We start from the raw sequence: 16,727 nt of genomic DNA, 5'->3' as shown, positions 1-16,727 counted from the left end.
GCCACGTCGCGGTCTGCTTACATGAATGATTATGCCATTAGTCATTTACTGAACTATTTTGATACGATTTCAGATTCTTTGCTCCATGAAACGGAAGAAATCATTCAAACGGATTCATTTTGATTTGTGGACAAAACAGGATATTTGAGATCATCATTTTGAAGTTCGGGAAACACAAATTAAATTTTTGAGCCACAAATGCCTCAATGATGGCTCAATAGTATCATTTCATAACTGATATTGATCATTTCTTCAATCAAGATTAAGGAAAATGGAACTGTGATATATGTTGTTATTGAGTTATTGCTAAGACTTAACAAGAGTTAGAGAGAGGATCAACATAAATATGCATTAGACTGCATTACACTGTGCAATCAGTTTTAACCTCAAAAGCACAAATAATCAAATGTTTTTCATTTGTATAGCAACAAATCACTTTTCATAGTATCATATAGAGAGAAACTCAACATTTCAGCAAACAAAACTCAGATGTGCAGCATCTGCCGCTGCTGTGTTGGATAAAAAACTGAGGAGAAAAGGGGAAAAGAGATGGAGACAGAATATTGTCTATTGCAGCTTAAATTTGATGAAAATAATAACTTACTTCCCACTATGGCACACTTTGCTGTGTTGTTAAAGACACGCTTAAAGTGGAATAAATATGATATGATTTAAAGATATAAAGACAGGTGTGTTTTATTGATCCCAAAATCTGGGATATTTGTGTGTTACTGCAGCAGCACAGTTTCAGACACCTAACAACTCGTAAAATGTCACATACAGAAAGATATAAGAAATGAAATGCAAAATAAACATGTAAATAAGAATATTTAACACATTTCAACCAAATGTGATGTAGATATTAGCAGCTACACAAAGAACTCAACAAAATATTAGAATTAAATATAAATCATAACAATAAAAGTGGAAAAAAAGAGAAGGTCATACACCCAGCTGCACCGAGAATAAGAAATAGAATATTAGAATACAACCAAGTGTGCAGTTGTAGAAAGTTATGGAAGGTGCGGGGAATTGCATAATAATAATAATGATAATAATTATACATATGTTGTCCGTTTTCAACAGCTGAATTAACCTTATTAAATGTATTTATTATTAAAAAGAAAAACAAAACTTATTAAAAACATTACATTTGTTTGAAACTCGACACGATGACAGTGGGGCAATTTGTCATCAATTAATAAATATTTTCTAGCAGGAAATTACAAAATATTATTATAAATAACTTTTAATATATTTAAATGCCAGCTTGTTTTTTTTAATTTTTTTTTATTGAAGTGTATAAGTAATAATTAGTCAGTGTGACAGCAGCTGGTGTTAATCATGAATTCCTCCTGGAGAATACTAATTGAAAACAACGGAAAGCCAGTTCAGAGCAGTGGAGCAGTGAGTGTGCTGGTGCACATGTGTGTCGTCATGACAGAAGCTGCAGCCTGGAGCTGCTGCCGCTGCTGTGGGAGCTCAGCTCAGCTCAGCCCAGCTCAGCTCCGCTCCGCTAACTGGCGCAGACCTCACTGTTGAGTCAACGTAACATCTGCTCTGTTGTAGCGATGACATAGCGGCTGCAGCAGCTAGCGTCGCCCTCACACCTGGACCGGACCGGACCGCACTGTCTCCGCTCTGCCGTCGCTTCACCTCACTTTAGAGCAGTTATTTGCGTGAGCTGGACACACCGCAAATTAGTCACCAATGCTCCCAGAGAGCTGCCCTCGCACAGATTTCGATCTAAATTGCTGCAAGCTAGCGTTAGCTCTCTGCCGCTACCCTTCAGACATTGAAGTGGCCACATAAACATGCGGATCATCGAGACGCAGAGCCCGGGGACACCTCTAACGTTGAACGCTTTCTGCAGGACTCGAGCTTCGACTGGCCGCTGACCGGACTCTGCACAGTCTCTGCGTAAATGCTTTGATTTCTTCTAAACACGCGTGAACTCTTGAGTGTGTTAGCCAGTTAGCTGTGGGTGGCGTGCACGAGGATCAGTGTGCCACTGCTAACTGCTACAAACAAATAACAACCGAGCGAAACAGTTTAGCATAACTATAACATTTCTATGAACGGGAGGCACAGCGCGGGCCGTGGAACATTCGTGTCTTCTCTGTGGTCTGTGGCTGTACTCGTCTCGCTAGTTGCCGTGTTTTTATTGTGCTTTATAACAAGACTGTTGGGAACTGGAGCGGCAGCAGTGAGTGAACTGAACCGCTAACGTTAGCTAAGTGTCAAAGCGTCATTGTTAGCAGTAAATGAGCAGCGCGGACTGTTGGTTTCTGGGCTTGAAGGATGACATGCAGCGGTTAGCAGCGTTATTTCTTCTCGTTAAACATCCACATTTGACCGCTGACTCAAAGAGTTATTTATGAACAATATGACCATCAAATGACAGCTAGCGTTACCTGTGGCTGCCTGTCGTTAGCTTAACTAGCTGGCACGTTTGACTGTGAGCTTACATTGCAGCTAACTTGGCGTGTGTTTGGTTGTCAAGTAGCTTTAAATGTTCTCGTAGAAACTTATTGTGGTGCAAATTAGACAGCATTGCTAATGCTAACGCTAACATAGATGCTAATACTGCTCGTGCCATATCGGTTAAGTCAGCCGGCGTCTGCTTGTGTGTTGAGCCGCCCGCAAAGCCTTCGACAGTAAACTGCTTTCTTTCCACTGTGACGGGTCAAGTGAGTAAACACCTAACCCACGAGAAGCAGCAGCTCGTGGCTGTGTCGATAATTTCGACGTTCAGGACTATAAAAAAGCGCAATGCGTATTTTGCTAATGGACTTCCAACTTTTAATGAGTCAGCTTGTCCGATGGAAGCAAAGTGCACGACGGTATAGATGGACCTCATGGTTTCCTCAAGATTGACTGACTGTGTCACATCAGTTGTACAGAATCAACTAAACTAAAGTGATGCTCTGACCCTGCAGTCAGTATGTAAATAAGAAGAAAGGGCTATTTAAATCCACAAAGGTCCAGATGGGAATCAGTCAGCTTTTCACATTTAACTTAAAGTACTCATTTACAATTCTTCATTGGATACTCCTTATTTGCTGTCAAGTCAAGATAAAATTAACAGGAATATTTAAAATGAAGCACTTAATATGTACATTGAAGATGAGCATTGTGAAGTAAAATTATAGGTTGACTGATTCTACTGTTCTAAGGCCGATGGTGATTTTCAGAAATCAACCAGCTGCTGTTTGCATGATTTTATTTTAGTAATGCATCTTAAGTAAGCATTTATTGAAAAACACTTGAGTTGTCTGTCAGTTTTTCCAATCGGCATCTACATATTTTTACTAAAATCAATGGACAAGTTAAATATGAAACGCATCAAATGTATAATCAATTAACTAAACTGTCAAATGTCTGGACAAAGAAATGAAAATGTAGTGACTTTGCAGAGTTTGTGGGAACAAAACTGTGCATACTTGCATAAATAAGAAATTCATTTATTAATAATAATAATAATAATAATAATAATAATAATAACCTACCAATGATGGTTGAAGAATTACAAAGTGGGAAAAATGTTTAAGTAAGTTTCCCCATTTCCTCTTTTTGTTAACCATTAGTGCCATGATGGCTAGAACAGCTGTGCAAGAATGATTTATGGGTTATATATAGGTTGTTATAAGTTTGGTCTTTGTCAGCTGGGCTTTCCTCCATGTGGAGGATAAAGTGGTAGAAGATGAGTAACAGTATTTTGAATGTCTCCCATTATGTCCCGACTGACTTACCTCTCGTCAGGTCAGCTGTACTCAGAGCAGAACCCTATATGTTGCCCTCTGATAGTCTGTTTTGTGGCTATCTCAGTAAACGCAACCATATGGGAGTGTCCACCAGTAAGATCAATATAAACCACTCCTTGTCGTGTTGTAATTTGCAGAGAGGGGGAGAGAGCGACAGATCTCTAGGACCAGATTGCCCGCTGAACTTTGCACCTCTCAGACACATCTCCAGGGACCATGCTGACCATCCTAGCTGCTGGGTCTGTGTTCTTTCCCGGTCTGTTCTTACTGTCCAAGCAATGCCTCAAGTCCATCCCAGCACTGAGATGGAGCGAAGGAGATGCAGTCATCGTGTCTGCCAGGTAAGGAAACCTTACTCTTGGTTATTCTCTTTTCTTAAACTTCCATGTTGTAGAATTGTGACACTTTGACACTGTAACTTTTGAATACAAACACGAATACTTGTTTCATTAAAGCCATTGTCAAATGAGCTTTTTATAATGCTGATTAAGCCTGCCAGCTCCACATGACTCTGTTTCTCTGTATAGTACTGTTGAGGTTTTGTGTAGCCCGGTGACATTGCCACGCTGCACACAGGAAACTCACTTTGTTGTGATTTAAAACACTTTAAATCTACATTACACTCAAATGTAGGTTTTAGTGAATTGTGAATTCACTGTAGCTGCTACTTGAAACCAAAATAATATGCTGTACCTTTTGAAAATGAATGAAGTTAACTCGGAGATTATTCTATGACACTGGTGTGAACGATTCAGATGGCTGAGGTACTTATTTTTCATTCCTTTATTATTGAGTGAATTACATTACATGTCAGAGTGAGATTTTTCCCCCACAGAGAGAGGCTGCAGTGGATCAACAACTCCTGTGTGCTATGATATAAAATTGCTGAATTAATTCTGTTCACATTGGTTTGGGTCGTGAATGTTTTTTACAAAGTTACACAAACTACAGTTTGTGTTGGACGTGTGTCCTCACAAGTGTCTTCACAGAGATGTGTCCTTATAGCCTACTCGAGACTTTTACACTCAATTGCAGAAATGGATAAACTGCTGCCCCCTGCTGGGCGTGGCGAGCGTTCCTGCTGCTAAAACATTTAAAGTAACACTTATTTCAGGTCAGTGTGTTTGTAGTTGTATACGCAACTTGGAGTTTGAAACTCGGAAACATGTGATTCCAAGAAAAAGCCATCAAGGTATTTGCCAGAAAACCATACTCTTATCATTGTCCAATTATTACAACTTCTTGAGATTTGAGAATCTTAAAACTTTCAAAATGCCTTACCTATAAAACCCTCAACGGGCTGGTTCCTCTACTTATCACTCGTATTGCTAACAATGGATAGCTTGTGATTTGTTTGCATCCAAGGTTTTTTCTTGGATTTGCAGCTCCATGTTTTGCTCTGATGTGGAGGAAACACAGGTTGTCCTGCATTAACCAACAGCTGAGTGAGTTTTCTTGTTCGTTATTGTCGCGTCTGCTCCTTAAGTAATTCTTGATGCAGCGCCGCCTCAGGCGAGGAGGAGAATACGTTATTCAAAAAGTTGGGTTGGTTTCACTAAAGTGTGAAAGTAAACTCGGAGCGGCTGAATGTTGCGAGTCCCCAATCGTGCCAAGTCTAGCAGAGACTATTAGGTGTGGAAACGACCATAGTCACGATGGGGGCCAACCTTTGTACTACTTAAATTGAGACATGGAAGTTGTGGAAAGGTTTTGTGGGAACCCTGAATATCTCTTCTTTATATACTCGTTAATAGTCACATTGACAGCCATACATAATAACTTGTGGCTGCAGTTATTGCTTCAGCTTGGTTAAGTCAATAGTCTTGAATCTTTTCTTTTTTAATCTTGGAAAATGAAAAACCTCATTATTTGTTTACGGTCTGTTCTCTGCAAACAGGTTGGTGTCGTCAGTTCAGGCAGTCATGGCTTCCTCAGCTGGCTACATCATTGCTTCCTCCTGCGAGGACATCATTGAGGACCGGTAAGTAAAGACATGCTGTTCATAACATGTTTAGTAACATGTCAGACAAGCCTGTTCTGTGTTGTAATGCGTCGAGAGAGAAAATAGGGTCGTAATCATGTCGTATGGAAAAAGACGATCTAGCCATAAACAGACATTTTAAAAACCTAAGAAAAAAAAACAATACTCCAAATATGTTATGCTAGGACACAGCTAAAGTGCTGCTGCTTATTTCAGTTTTTCCACACAAAAAATGACACAGTCCACAGCACTGACTGTGCATCAGGGATCAGTACAGTACTCAGTGTTTTTTTACATTTGTCCTCTGATCTCTATGGAAGTATTTTGCCTTTACCTGAGGAAACCTGATGATTTTTCCCTTTAAGAAGAAAAAAAAACAATAATTAGCTCTGTCTTTCTGAACTAATAAGCTTCATAAAAAAACAAGAAAAGCTTTCATGGCCTTGTAGAGGGCTCTGTTGAAACATGTCCCGCTCTCTCAGTTTGATCCACTTGTACTCTTGTGAAGTGAATGCATTAGGCCTCTGTAGTTATCTGATCCAGTAATACAAATGAATAATGACACTCATGCTATCTCTGATGTTTGTTTACTTTCTGATGGCTCCATGCATTTAATCTCTAACTGTAAATCTTTGGATTAAGGAGTGGACAGATAGTATCTGTGTGTTAGGAATAATCAGTGCGCTGGTTGTGTTTGAACAGCCTAATATGGTGTTAGAGAAGCTGTTGCAGAGACACTTCAGTGTTTTTAAAGCCACTCTCTTTTCTTCTCCACACAGACACTGGCTGACCAGCACTTACATCATGTTTGCTGTCCCCTACTTTGTCTACGACATTTATGCCATGTTCATGTGCTACTGGTACAAGCTGCGGGTCAAAGGGCACGAGGAGGCCTCGGCAGCACCGCAGCATATGAGCTCTGCGCTGACCAGCTACTTGCGGCGCGAGTTCCTCATGGTGCTGCACCATGTTGTCATGGTCACCGTCTGCTTCCCAGTCTCTGTGGTAACTATCAAGCACGGCTCCTTCTGCTTAGCTGAGATTTGATGAAGGCATCGAGAAGAATTTGACAATCAGCCACAACATTACATTCATTTTCTTTCTTTTTTTAGTTTCATGTTGACAGAGGAACACTCTAATACACATGTGTCAAACCACTGTGCGAGGTGATGGAATAGAGACAGAATATAAAACTAAATGTATTTGCAACAATATTTTATAATAGTAATAAGACATTCAGTTGTAATCATTGCTTTATTAAATGTATCACACTCAATATGAAATTATATATATTTAAGCTGTTTTAATCACAATTAACCTTGTTATTATTGTTTTTGTGCATCATAAAAATGTTTCTATTGTGAATCATTTTATATCAAAACAAGCACTTTTACTTTGCAAATCTGTCTAATATCATAATGAATATCTTCTATTGCCCACATTTTTTCCTCTGTCGGCCCCCGCTTGACCAGACTAGATGCTCATTGGCCCCCAGGTCATTCGAGTTTGACACCCCTGCTCTAATATATTAGAATCTGTTGACACAATATGAAAGTGATCATCACAAAGAGACTCTTTGCTTTCAGGCAAAACATGGCTGCCAGCACAGTTTTTAACAGCTCACTCAAAGTCCATAGATGAAATCAGCATTTTGAGCTGGCTGCTGTTCTACTGCTGCCTTGAAAGATTTGAAACACCAGAGCTGCAAAGTCAAACTTTTTAAATCTCCTGAGAGACGGGCAGCAGTGGATCAGCGGCTCCTGTGTTCCTTCATGTAAAAGTGCAGATTTTCTCTATGGACTCTGGTGCAGGAGAGTGAGCGCTTTACAAAGCACAAACTTCACTTTCCTGTCAGAAAATGTTATTTAACAATGAGATTAAAGCATCAAACCTATTCTTAGCCTTATATACATAAATTATATTTATGAGCTGTGCATCTCTTGTAGCTCATAAATGTATTGCTGTACTGATTAAATCAGGTTTTGTACACTTGTTTTACGTCACCACAGATTTAAAAAGTCCTCCACAGAGATCCACTGACTCTGAAAAAGTGGGAATTAGTCTTTAAAAGTTGAACTTGTTCAAGGTAGACGTGTATTAACATTTGTGTATTTGTTACCAAGCAGCAAATACTTGTTTTGTGCATTCTGTACAAATCATAAAATCATTTTCTCTCTCACTTTAGTTCTGGAGACAAGGACGGGGGGATTATTTCCAGGGTATAATGTTCATGGCTGAACTCAGCACTCCGTCTGTCTGCTTAGGAAAAATACTTATCCAGGTGAGTTTTCCTTCTCAGCCTCAGGTAAAACGGGTTTGTGCGTGTTTGTGCGTGTTTGTGCCACTGACGTTCCTCTGCACTCTGCTCCTTTCTTCCCTCATTCACTGGAGACTGTGTTTCCTGTCATTCTCACCATGCCCCTCTTTCATGTCCACTGTCTTCTGCTGACTTGGTACCACAGTTTTTTTTTTTTAGTGAATACATGTTGTAGGAGCTGCATTTACGTGTGTGTGTGTGTGTGTGTGTGTGTGTGTGTGTGTGTGTGTGTGTGTCCTCCTTTACTTTCTCCTCATCTGAGGCTCCTACAGTATTTAGACTGGTTGTTCAGCAGACCTCAGATCTCAGCTTGTCCTTCTGTCCTCCGTCACTGTGCACCCTGCCCTTCTTTCCCTGACAACAGCGATTGTTGTTGTTTGATTGACAGCAGTGGGTTAAAGGCTGTGGTCCTGCTAGGAGGGGGAAAAAAGAAAGAACAATAGTGTGTTTATTGTTGGGATGTCATGTCATTCTTGGATATTCAAGCTTGTCCTGAGCGATATCTCAATGAAACAGATTAACTGTTGAAGATAAAAGTGAAGTTGTCTTCTGTAAACAACACACGCACAAAACCACCTTTTATACATCAGCCCCATGACGTGCTGGCCTCTCTTTATCTGTGTGGGTGTGTGACATGTCAAACACGCTGATATTAACAGTATGTTCAGGTTCTAGATGAAGATAAAGTTCTTATCTTTATCTTCGTCACAATAAAGGCTGATTGTGTATAGAATGGACATAGTCTTCAGTATATGAACATTATATCAATATGATGACGTGAGACAAGACATGGTTTTAGATTTTGAATATCGTCATATAGTGAAATCTGTGATGACTTTTCCTGCTTTTAAAGGCTGTTGCATTGATATTCATCATATTGCATCAGTCGGTGCTAAATGTTATAAATATTGATTTTAAAAAAAAAAAAAAAAAGATTTAGAAAGTCACTTAACTCTTTTTAAATTTGAAGCCTAATTATTTGTGTGATAGCAGAATTTGACCATATTTATTTTTTCATTGTTTCTAACACATAAATATCCTTCATTTCACCTTCAAAACACAAAGAAATAAACTGGGATTTTTGTTCCCATCTCACCCAGTCCTAGTCTCCAGGTTTGCCAAATGAAAGGAAGTAGCAGTTAGTCACAAGGCAGCGACTGCACTGACCGCCTAAAGAACTTGGTTTGAACGCAGGTTAATAGGAAAATGAGCTATTTCTGGGCATCCCACACGAGTGGACACATACTGTAGCAGCCTGGGTGCAGGTCAAACGGGTCCATTTATTTTCATATACAGTCTCTGGATAAAAAACACTCACAGTAAGTTGATGGTGCTGAATTTCCATTATATGGATAATCATGAACAGAGAAAATCATTAATATTTCACGTGAGTGGCTTGAAAATGCTGACGAGGGCGGACAGTGAGCGCCTGTAAGAAGTCACACACTACTACTAGAGAAATAGTTTGGCCATATTTGGTGGTTTCTGGTGAATTCTACTCAGCCATCACATACACTGATTCTGGCCTGTTGTGTGTTTTTTTAAGTTAATTATTGTTGAGATGATATTTGTTCAGTCAAAAATAATCACTCCTCTCTAAACCATGGATTAAAAGTATGTTCAGAAACATTGATCATAATACAGGCTGCATTCTGCTGGTGTGTATTTGATAAATAAAACACGAGGCACTGATCGACGACTATTTCCAGCACAGCTACAGTAATATTTACAGACAACGCTGTGTCACTGGAAACAACTGGAGCATCACTCACGTCTGCTGTGTAATGTTGATCATTGTCACCAAACAGTAGCGTTTTTCATGTGTATCCTGCACACAAACAAACCAGTGCAGCCAGTGTGTGTGCACTAATGTGCAGAGGATAGCGGAAACTTCAGCACTTCAAAATGAATGAATGAATGAATGAAGGCTTTATTTCCAACATAATACACACACACACACACACACACACACACACACACACACACACACACACACACACACACACACACACACACACACACACACACACACACACACACACACACACACACACACACACACAAAACAAAGAAAACGAATGTGCAAATCTCCACCCCCCAAAAATAAATACCTTTTTACATAAACGATATAAATACAGAATGTGCTTTAAAAAGTGTATAGAGTAAATAATCTCTCTGTACCTGGTGAAAACATGTTTGGACGTATAAAGACATGAGCAGTGAAGTTGTTCATGAGCTGCCAGTGAGTCTGAGCGGCTCCTTTTACTCTGGACTTACAGTAGTTCTCTTGTTTTTCCTATTTTTCCACTTCTCATGATATTGTCAATCCCAATCATTTTAGTCGGTATTATTGTGACATGAAACAATCCCGTACCTGACGTCTTCAAGCTTTCACCAAACTGTACCGCTTGCTTTTCTCCCCCCTCTCGATCTCTCCCTCTTGTTTTCTTTCGTCTCTCAGTACAAACAGCAACACACTCTCCTGCACAAAGTGAACGGAGCTCTAATGCTGATCACTTTTTTCATCTGTCGAGTCCTCCTCTTCCCTTACCTCTACTACGTCTATGGAAGGTATGTCTTTCTGCTCGTCTCCTCTCTCAGAGTCTGTGTTCTCGCTGAGCTGGTGTCGGTCACGTGATCTCGTACTCACACAGACTGTATGTGCTTGACTTCTCCCGGCTCTCCTGTTTATAATCATCACTGTTCACTGTGTATATTGATCGTCCTCCTGTTTGACTGCTCTCCTCCTTCACTGCTGAGAGGACAGTGAGCCGACGGCTGCTCCACACTTTTATTTAAACCTAAAATAACCTTTTCCCATCATACGATCACGCTAACGATAAACGTGTGAAGCCCGACAGCAGAAGTGAGGACAAGTCTAAGGTTCCTTCATGTATCAGGAGCAGGTGACAGGCGTTTGCTTAGTGAACTGAATGTGGGATTAGGGATGTGATGATTATAGATGTTCTTGGTACGACTGTTCACAGAGAATGAATCACAATATTAGGATTATTATGCGTTAATTGATTTCACACAAACGCTATGAATGTGTGAAATCACATGAACACTGCTTATAGGTCTGAAAGATTCATTTACTTATATCTTTTGATGCCAACTTAACAAAATAATGTAGCAACAAAGTAAAGTTACCAAAAAATACAAGAATAACAATAATCCCATATAGGACCAATAATTAAATTATTATTATTTAAGTCATCAACTCTCATTTATACCAAATGTTTAAGTTTATTTGAATCGTTTTAATAATGTATCTATTTGTATGTGGCCAGATCTAAAACATATCTATTATTGTGGTTTGTTTATTTCACGTTTAAATTACAATGAGACAAATACATTTGTATTAAATGAAACGGACGTCACATGACGTGTAACGTGACGTTAAGTGAACGCCGTTTAACTCGTCACGTTAAACTGAAAGCTGAACATGTGTCGTACACAATTAATTACAAATGACATGCTAACATTTAATTTCCTACCAGTTCAATGTTAGTTAGCGTAGTTTACTGTGCGTTTACCTTATGTGCAAACTATTTTTTGTGAATAAAGTTTTATTCGAATAAGTAGGCATTACAATCTATCCAACCACAGAAATAAAACCGGAGCGACTAAGGAAAGAAAATAAAAGTTATGAACCAATCAAACTAAACAAATATTGGGACTATGACCTGGTTGTTTTCCCAGAGTAGTTTATTGTTTGTCGACATGTGTTTTCAGTGCTCCCAAAATGCTCTTTCCATGATAGAATCCAAGTTAAAAAAGATCTGGAGTGGTTTTCGTGTGTCAGGTCTGACACATGTGTTTCCTCTGCTTGTATCCAGGTACGCCTCTATCCCATTCCACATGGTTCCCTTCTCTGTGCCGTGGCACTGTAACCTGGGTGCCTCCCTGCTTATGGCCCCGCAGCTCTATTGGTTCTCCCTCATTTGCAGGGGAGCTCTGCGACTATTCTTGGGCTCCTCCCGCTCCCAGAGACCACGCCCAACGACGGCCTCGCCAAAGGAGCGCCGGAAGGACGGGAGCGCTCTGCCGCAGCCCGCCAACGGCTACAGCACCCGCTCCACAGAGCCCGAGCTGGCCACTCACTGAGAGGAGTGGAGGGGGAGGGAGGGAGAGGGAGGGAGGGGGAGGGCGAATGTACCAATGAAGTTTGTTAAAGGAAAGAAAGCTGTGAAAGGGAAAAGTGAGACTTGAAAAATGTAGCAATATGAAGAAAGCTACAGACGACGGCCTCAAATAGTGCTGAAGTGTTTGGGGGCCGGCAGCCACACTGACGCCCAGGGGCCACACTGAGGCCCTGGGGCCACACTGGAGCCAGTCTAAGTCTTAGAACCACTTCTTTTTATTTGATTGTCTGCCACGCTGCGTCTCTCAGATCCTTCACTGATTCTCTCTGCTTGTGTCTGGTTCATATCAAAAACTGACCTTTGACCTCAGTGTCAATGACTATAGGAATCAAATTGAACTTATGTAGCGCCAAATCACAACATCCATGATCTGAAAGGCACTTTCTAAAGTACGGCTGAGACATCACTGGCGTTTACTGTGAGACCTTTGCTGGACTGTAGTCGGTCTGCAAGTAAGAATGATTATTGTTCCCCAAACCTGGAAACAATGCTGTTCATAAATGTAATATTTTATCCACAAAACAAAATAATGCTTCTCACCTCGAAAACATTTCCTGTGTCTCTAAACAAAATCTTCTCTTTTTAAATAAATAAAACCGGTGAGATGAGGTGGAGCAGCTCAGAGGTGTGCAGACGCATCTCCAGCCCTGGCAGGTTGTGCTCCAGTCCCTTGTTTGGATAAAAGCGTCTGCTAAATGCACAACGGTAAATGTAATGTCAGTGCACATGAATCATTACATGATTACATGAATCCGTTACATCCAGTTGAAATAGCCTAAACCAAGTCTCCTGATGTCATGTTCTCTATTAGAACACAGGAAATATCGATACACCTTTTAAAATGACGCTAACTTTAACTGATGTGGGACGGAGCCATAATAATAATAATAGATCACTACATACACGTATGAGTTCTTGCTAATATTTAAGACTTGGGGGTCGGCCAATATTTTTGCAGGGCTAGTTATACATATATACTTTATAACTAGTCAAAATAACTGATTTTGACTAGTTATTGAGGCCAATGTCAAGGAAAAAGCCTAAAGACGATGCATTTACAGTTAAAAAAAAAATCGAAATTTTAATATTTATCAATACTTTTTACATTAGGTTTAAATTTAAAACAAATAAAATGAGGTGTTAACGTCTTATGAGATCAGTGAAAGAAATCATGTTGCTTGGTGAGAGATCGTTGAAGTTCTTGTCAGTTGTCATCAGTTGTGTTTTCTGTGATCAGATAATGATCAGGTAACATTTAACCCTGGTGATCACAGTCCTCGCCCTTTTGTAGATTTTCTGCAGCAGACCATAGTGTTGCATGTTGTTTTTGTTGTTTTTTTTTGCCACAACAACAACAACAACAACAACGTTAGCCACACATGAAGTTGTGCTATTGTACGGACTCCTCTTTGCTTTTCGAAGCAGGAGGAGGCGATGACGACGTTGTGGGTGGAGACGATACCAATCCGTCCACGGGTGTTTTTACACCTGTGTTTACACCTGTGTTTACACCTGTGTTTAAGGCGCCATGTGATCACAGAAAACACATTTGAATGCCTAAGAGACTGCAGCAGGGTCTTCTACGTCATTCAGTCACAGAATTGAAATGAGTGTTTCAGAGCATCCACAAGGACAACAGCAAAGACATTGTCCATGCAGAGATCACATGCATGTGTCATGCACGCTGTCAGGGCTGACCACAGCAGACTGTTGCCTCACTCCCCGTCTCCATGAACCTTAAGTTCTTCTTTTAAGTGCGCGTCACTCGCCGCTCACACTAGCGTCCCGTGTGGCCCAGACTTAGTGGCCGGGTGATTCGGTTGCCGGCCGACTTGTACTTCAGCTCATTTGTGGGACAGTGAAAGGAGTGATGTTTTGACACTGGAGTATTTTCATGATGTCGTCAGACACTGTGACAGACGGGAACACGCACTGACACCTGAGAGGAATCTGCCGGACGTAAGTATGTATGTATAGTGAGCATAGGTGGCTGTTTCCCTCATGTAGATCAAACTCTGAGCTCTCTGCCTGTGCAGGAGAGCTGGAAATGAAACTAGGAATGTATTATATTGTATGTTAGTACATTTGCTGTAGACAGAAGGTCTCTTTCACTTTAGTCTTGAAGAAGACCTTAAAAAAAGTTAAAAAAAAGGCAAAAAGATTCTCCTGGCTAAGCAGTATTTTGACTTGTTAGTGTTTAATTATCTGTATCCTCTATGTAATCACTGTCACTCTAACACAAATGTAACCAACCTGCAGACTGACTCATCTGTAGACGGGAGACTGTATTCTGCTGCCTTATCCCTTCTCACCCTTGTTTACTTTTCTTTATGTCTTTATTTATTTGTATCCTCGGAGGAGATTTCCCCCCTCGGGCACAATCACGTGACAGGTTTACGTCGCCAATGTAATGGAATAGTCCACATGTTTCCATGTCAGTATTAGCCCCTCCCCCTCGGGTTTTTGTTACATTTGGAGTTTTCGGCCGCTCGGTGAATGCAGACGAGCCCTAACGTTACACGTCGCTGCTTCCTGTTTCAGTGTAGATACGACTTCATTCCACTTCCTGCCGTCGCTGCTGTTCGCTTCCACAGTAGCTGCCGCTTTAAACCCAATCGTTCTTTTTCTTCGTTAAAGGGATAGTTCAGTTTTTTGTTAGTGTCAGTTTTCCCTCATTGGCAGCCCTGTTTCCTATGGAAGCCAAACTCTTGGTGTTTCTCACGATCGAGGACCCTACCTTAGGAGAGAGGATTCTTCCAAGTCTTGAGCCGTACAGTGAGCGTACTAGCAAGTGTGTGAAAGGCTGCATTGATTGCTGAGGTTCTGAGGTGGAAGGATTCTTCCTTGAGCTTGAGAAACGCCTCCTGTGTCACAGGCTTGTGTCCGTACCTCAAAAAAAGGACCCTGAACTGTCCCTTTTTAAGCGCTGATGTAAATCTCATTGAATTGGCTGAATGTTTTCTAAAGGGATTCATCAAAGCTCCACAGTCATTTCCTCGTGCTCCGCCTTCAGCACATTTTCTTCTAGCTTGATGCTGATTTTGCTCATTTTCTTTAAAAAAAAAAAAACCTAACCACTGAATTCTTGTATGAATTGCTCTGATCACTGAGCCGCTGGTTCCATGAACCGTCACTGAACAAACGGGCTTGTTTTGTTTTGTTTTGTTCGTTTAAAGCAGCTACACTGTCCTGGAAATGGGTCAAAAAAAAAAAAAAAAGAGAAAGCATTAAACTCAGAAACCATGCGGACAGGGCAGCGCGTGCCAAACTAAACTGTGGGCATGTTGGACACAGAGAACCCCCCCCCCACCCCATGACCTAATACACCATAACCGCTTCTTGACAAATACAAAAACATTTCAACCGATGTACTGTATATTATTCCACAAGAAAATGCTCGTTATTTATTTGTAAGTATTTATTTATTTATTTATTTATTTGGTTTGTGGTTTTTTGAATGCATATTTATGCAGACATACTATACTCTGTGCTTCTGAGCCTTGTATGAAGGCGCTATTGTTACTCCAACTTAGCTAAAAATATACTTCTCTGTCCTGAGTCTGTCTCCTGTGTGTTCTTCTATTTTATTTGATTTGATTTGATTTGCATGGCACTGAATCACATACACAACATACATTATCTCAGGTCTGAACATAGACGACATCATGAAGAGCAGAGAAACACAACAGTTCACACACTGAGCAAACACTAGGCAAATCTCTGTCAACCAGACTCACATGTGCAGCATCTGCCTCGACCGGTTTTGTTTAAAAGGAAAAATGAGGGACAGAGGAGAGGAGGGGGACGGAAAGGACCAGAGGGAGAAGAGAGATTATTATTATTATTATTATTATTATTACAGAAGAGAGAGATTATAAATTTATACAGTCAGTGATGACATGTTTATAGAACTACAATGTCATTTATATTATATAAGCAGCAGCAGAGACTGTTGATAAACTGTATACTGATATCAACTTTAATTATAACAGAATAATAATGGTAATAGTGATGATACGTATGATAGTAATAGCCTCGAAACTGGATCTGGATCCTGCAACCTGCAAGATGAGGACACAGAGAGAGAACGAGAGAGAGGTAACAACCGTATCCACACATACAAAGAAATAAAAACATGAATGTCCATGACAAAAGTTATGTGTAAGTAAGTAAGTGAAATGACACAGGGAAATAGTATTGAACACATGAAGAAAAAAAGATGTAAGAAGGCACAGGAAGCCAATATTTAGGAAGCAATCCTGCCCCCTATCAGTGCAAATTAATATTAGCTGGATAAGTCGTAATTGGTGGCCTATAAAGATTTCTCATTAGCAAGGTGACACTCAAGAAGCATTTCAAGATGGCCTTTAAGATTTGAAGACAATTTGTGTGGAAGAATGGGCAAAAATCACAGCTGATCAATGTGTGCGACTAGTTTCTCCATACAGGAGGCCTCTTGAAGCTGCCATTACCAACAAAAGCTTTTCTACTAAGTATTAAATACATTTCAGCAAGTGTAT

General features: G+C 40.3%; 1 protein-coding gene across 1 annotated transcript; it reads left to right on the top strand.

Moving 5' to 3' along the window:
• Positions 1-1,437: 1,437 nt before the first annotated feature.
• Positions 1,438-15,765, top strand: tlcd3bb (TLC domain containing 3Bb). The gene is made up of 7 exons (XM_058620574.1): positions 1,438-1,920; positions 3,902-4,105; positions 5,662-5,745; positions 6,525-6,750; positions 7,931-8,026; positions 10,524-10,633; positions 11,902-15,765. Exons 2-7 carry the CDS (start codon positions 3,981-3,983, stop codon positions 12,167-12,169), a joined length of 909 nt encoding a protein of 302 aa, XP_058476557.1. The 5' UTR covers positions 1,438-1,920; positions 3,902-3,980; the 3' UTR covers positions 12,170-15,765.
• The last annotated feature ends 962 nt before the right edge of the window (positions 15,766-16,727 follow it).

This window comes from Solea solea, chromosome 21, assembly GCF_958295425.1.
Source record: "Solea solea chromosome 21, fSolSol10.1, whole genome shotgun sequence".
Classification (NCBI taxonomy): Eukaryota; Metazoa; Chordata; class Actinopteri; order Pleuronectiformes; family Soleidae; genus Solea; species Solea solea.
The sequence above is the reverse complement of the archived record's forward strand: the minus strand, read 5'-3'. Positions and strand labels throughout refer to the sequence as shown.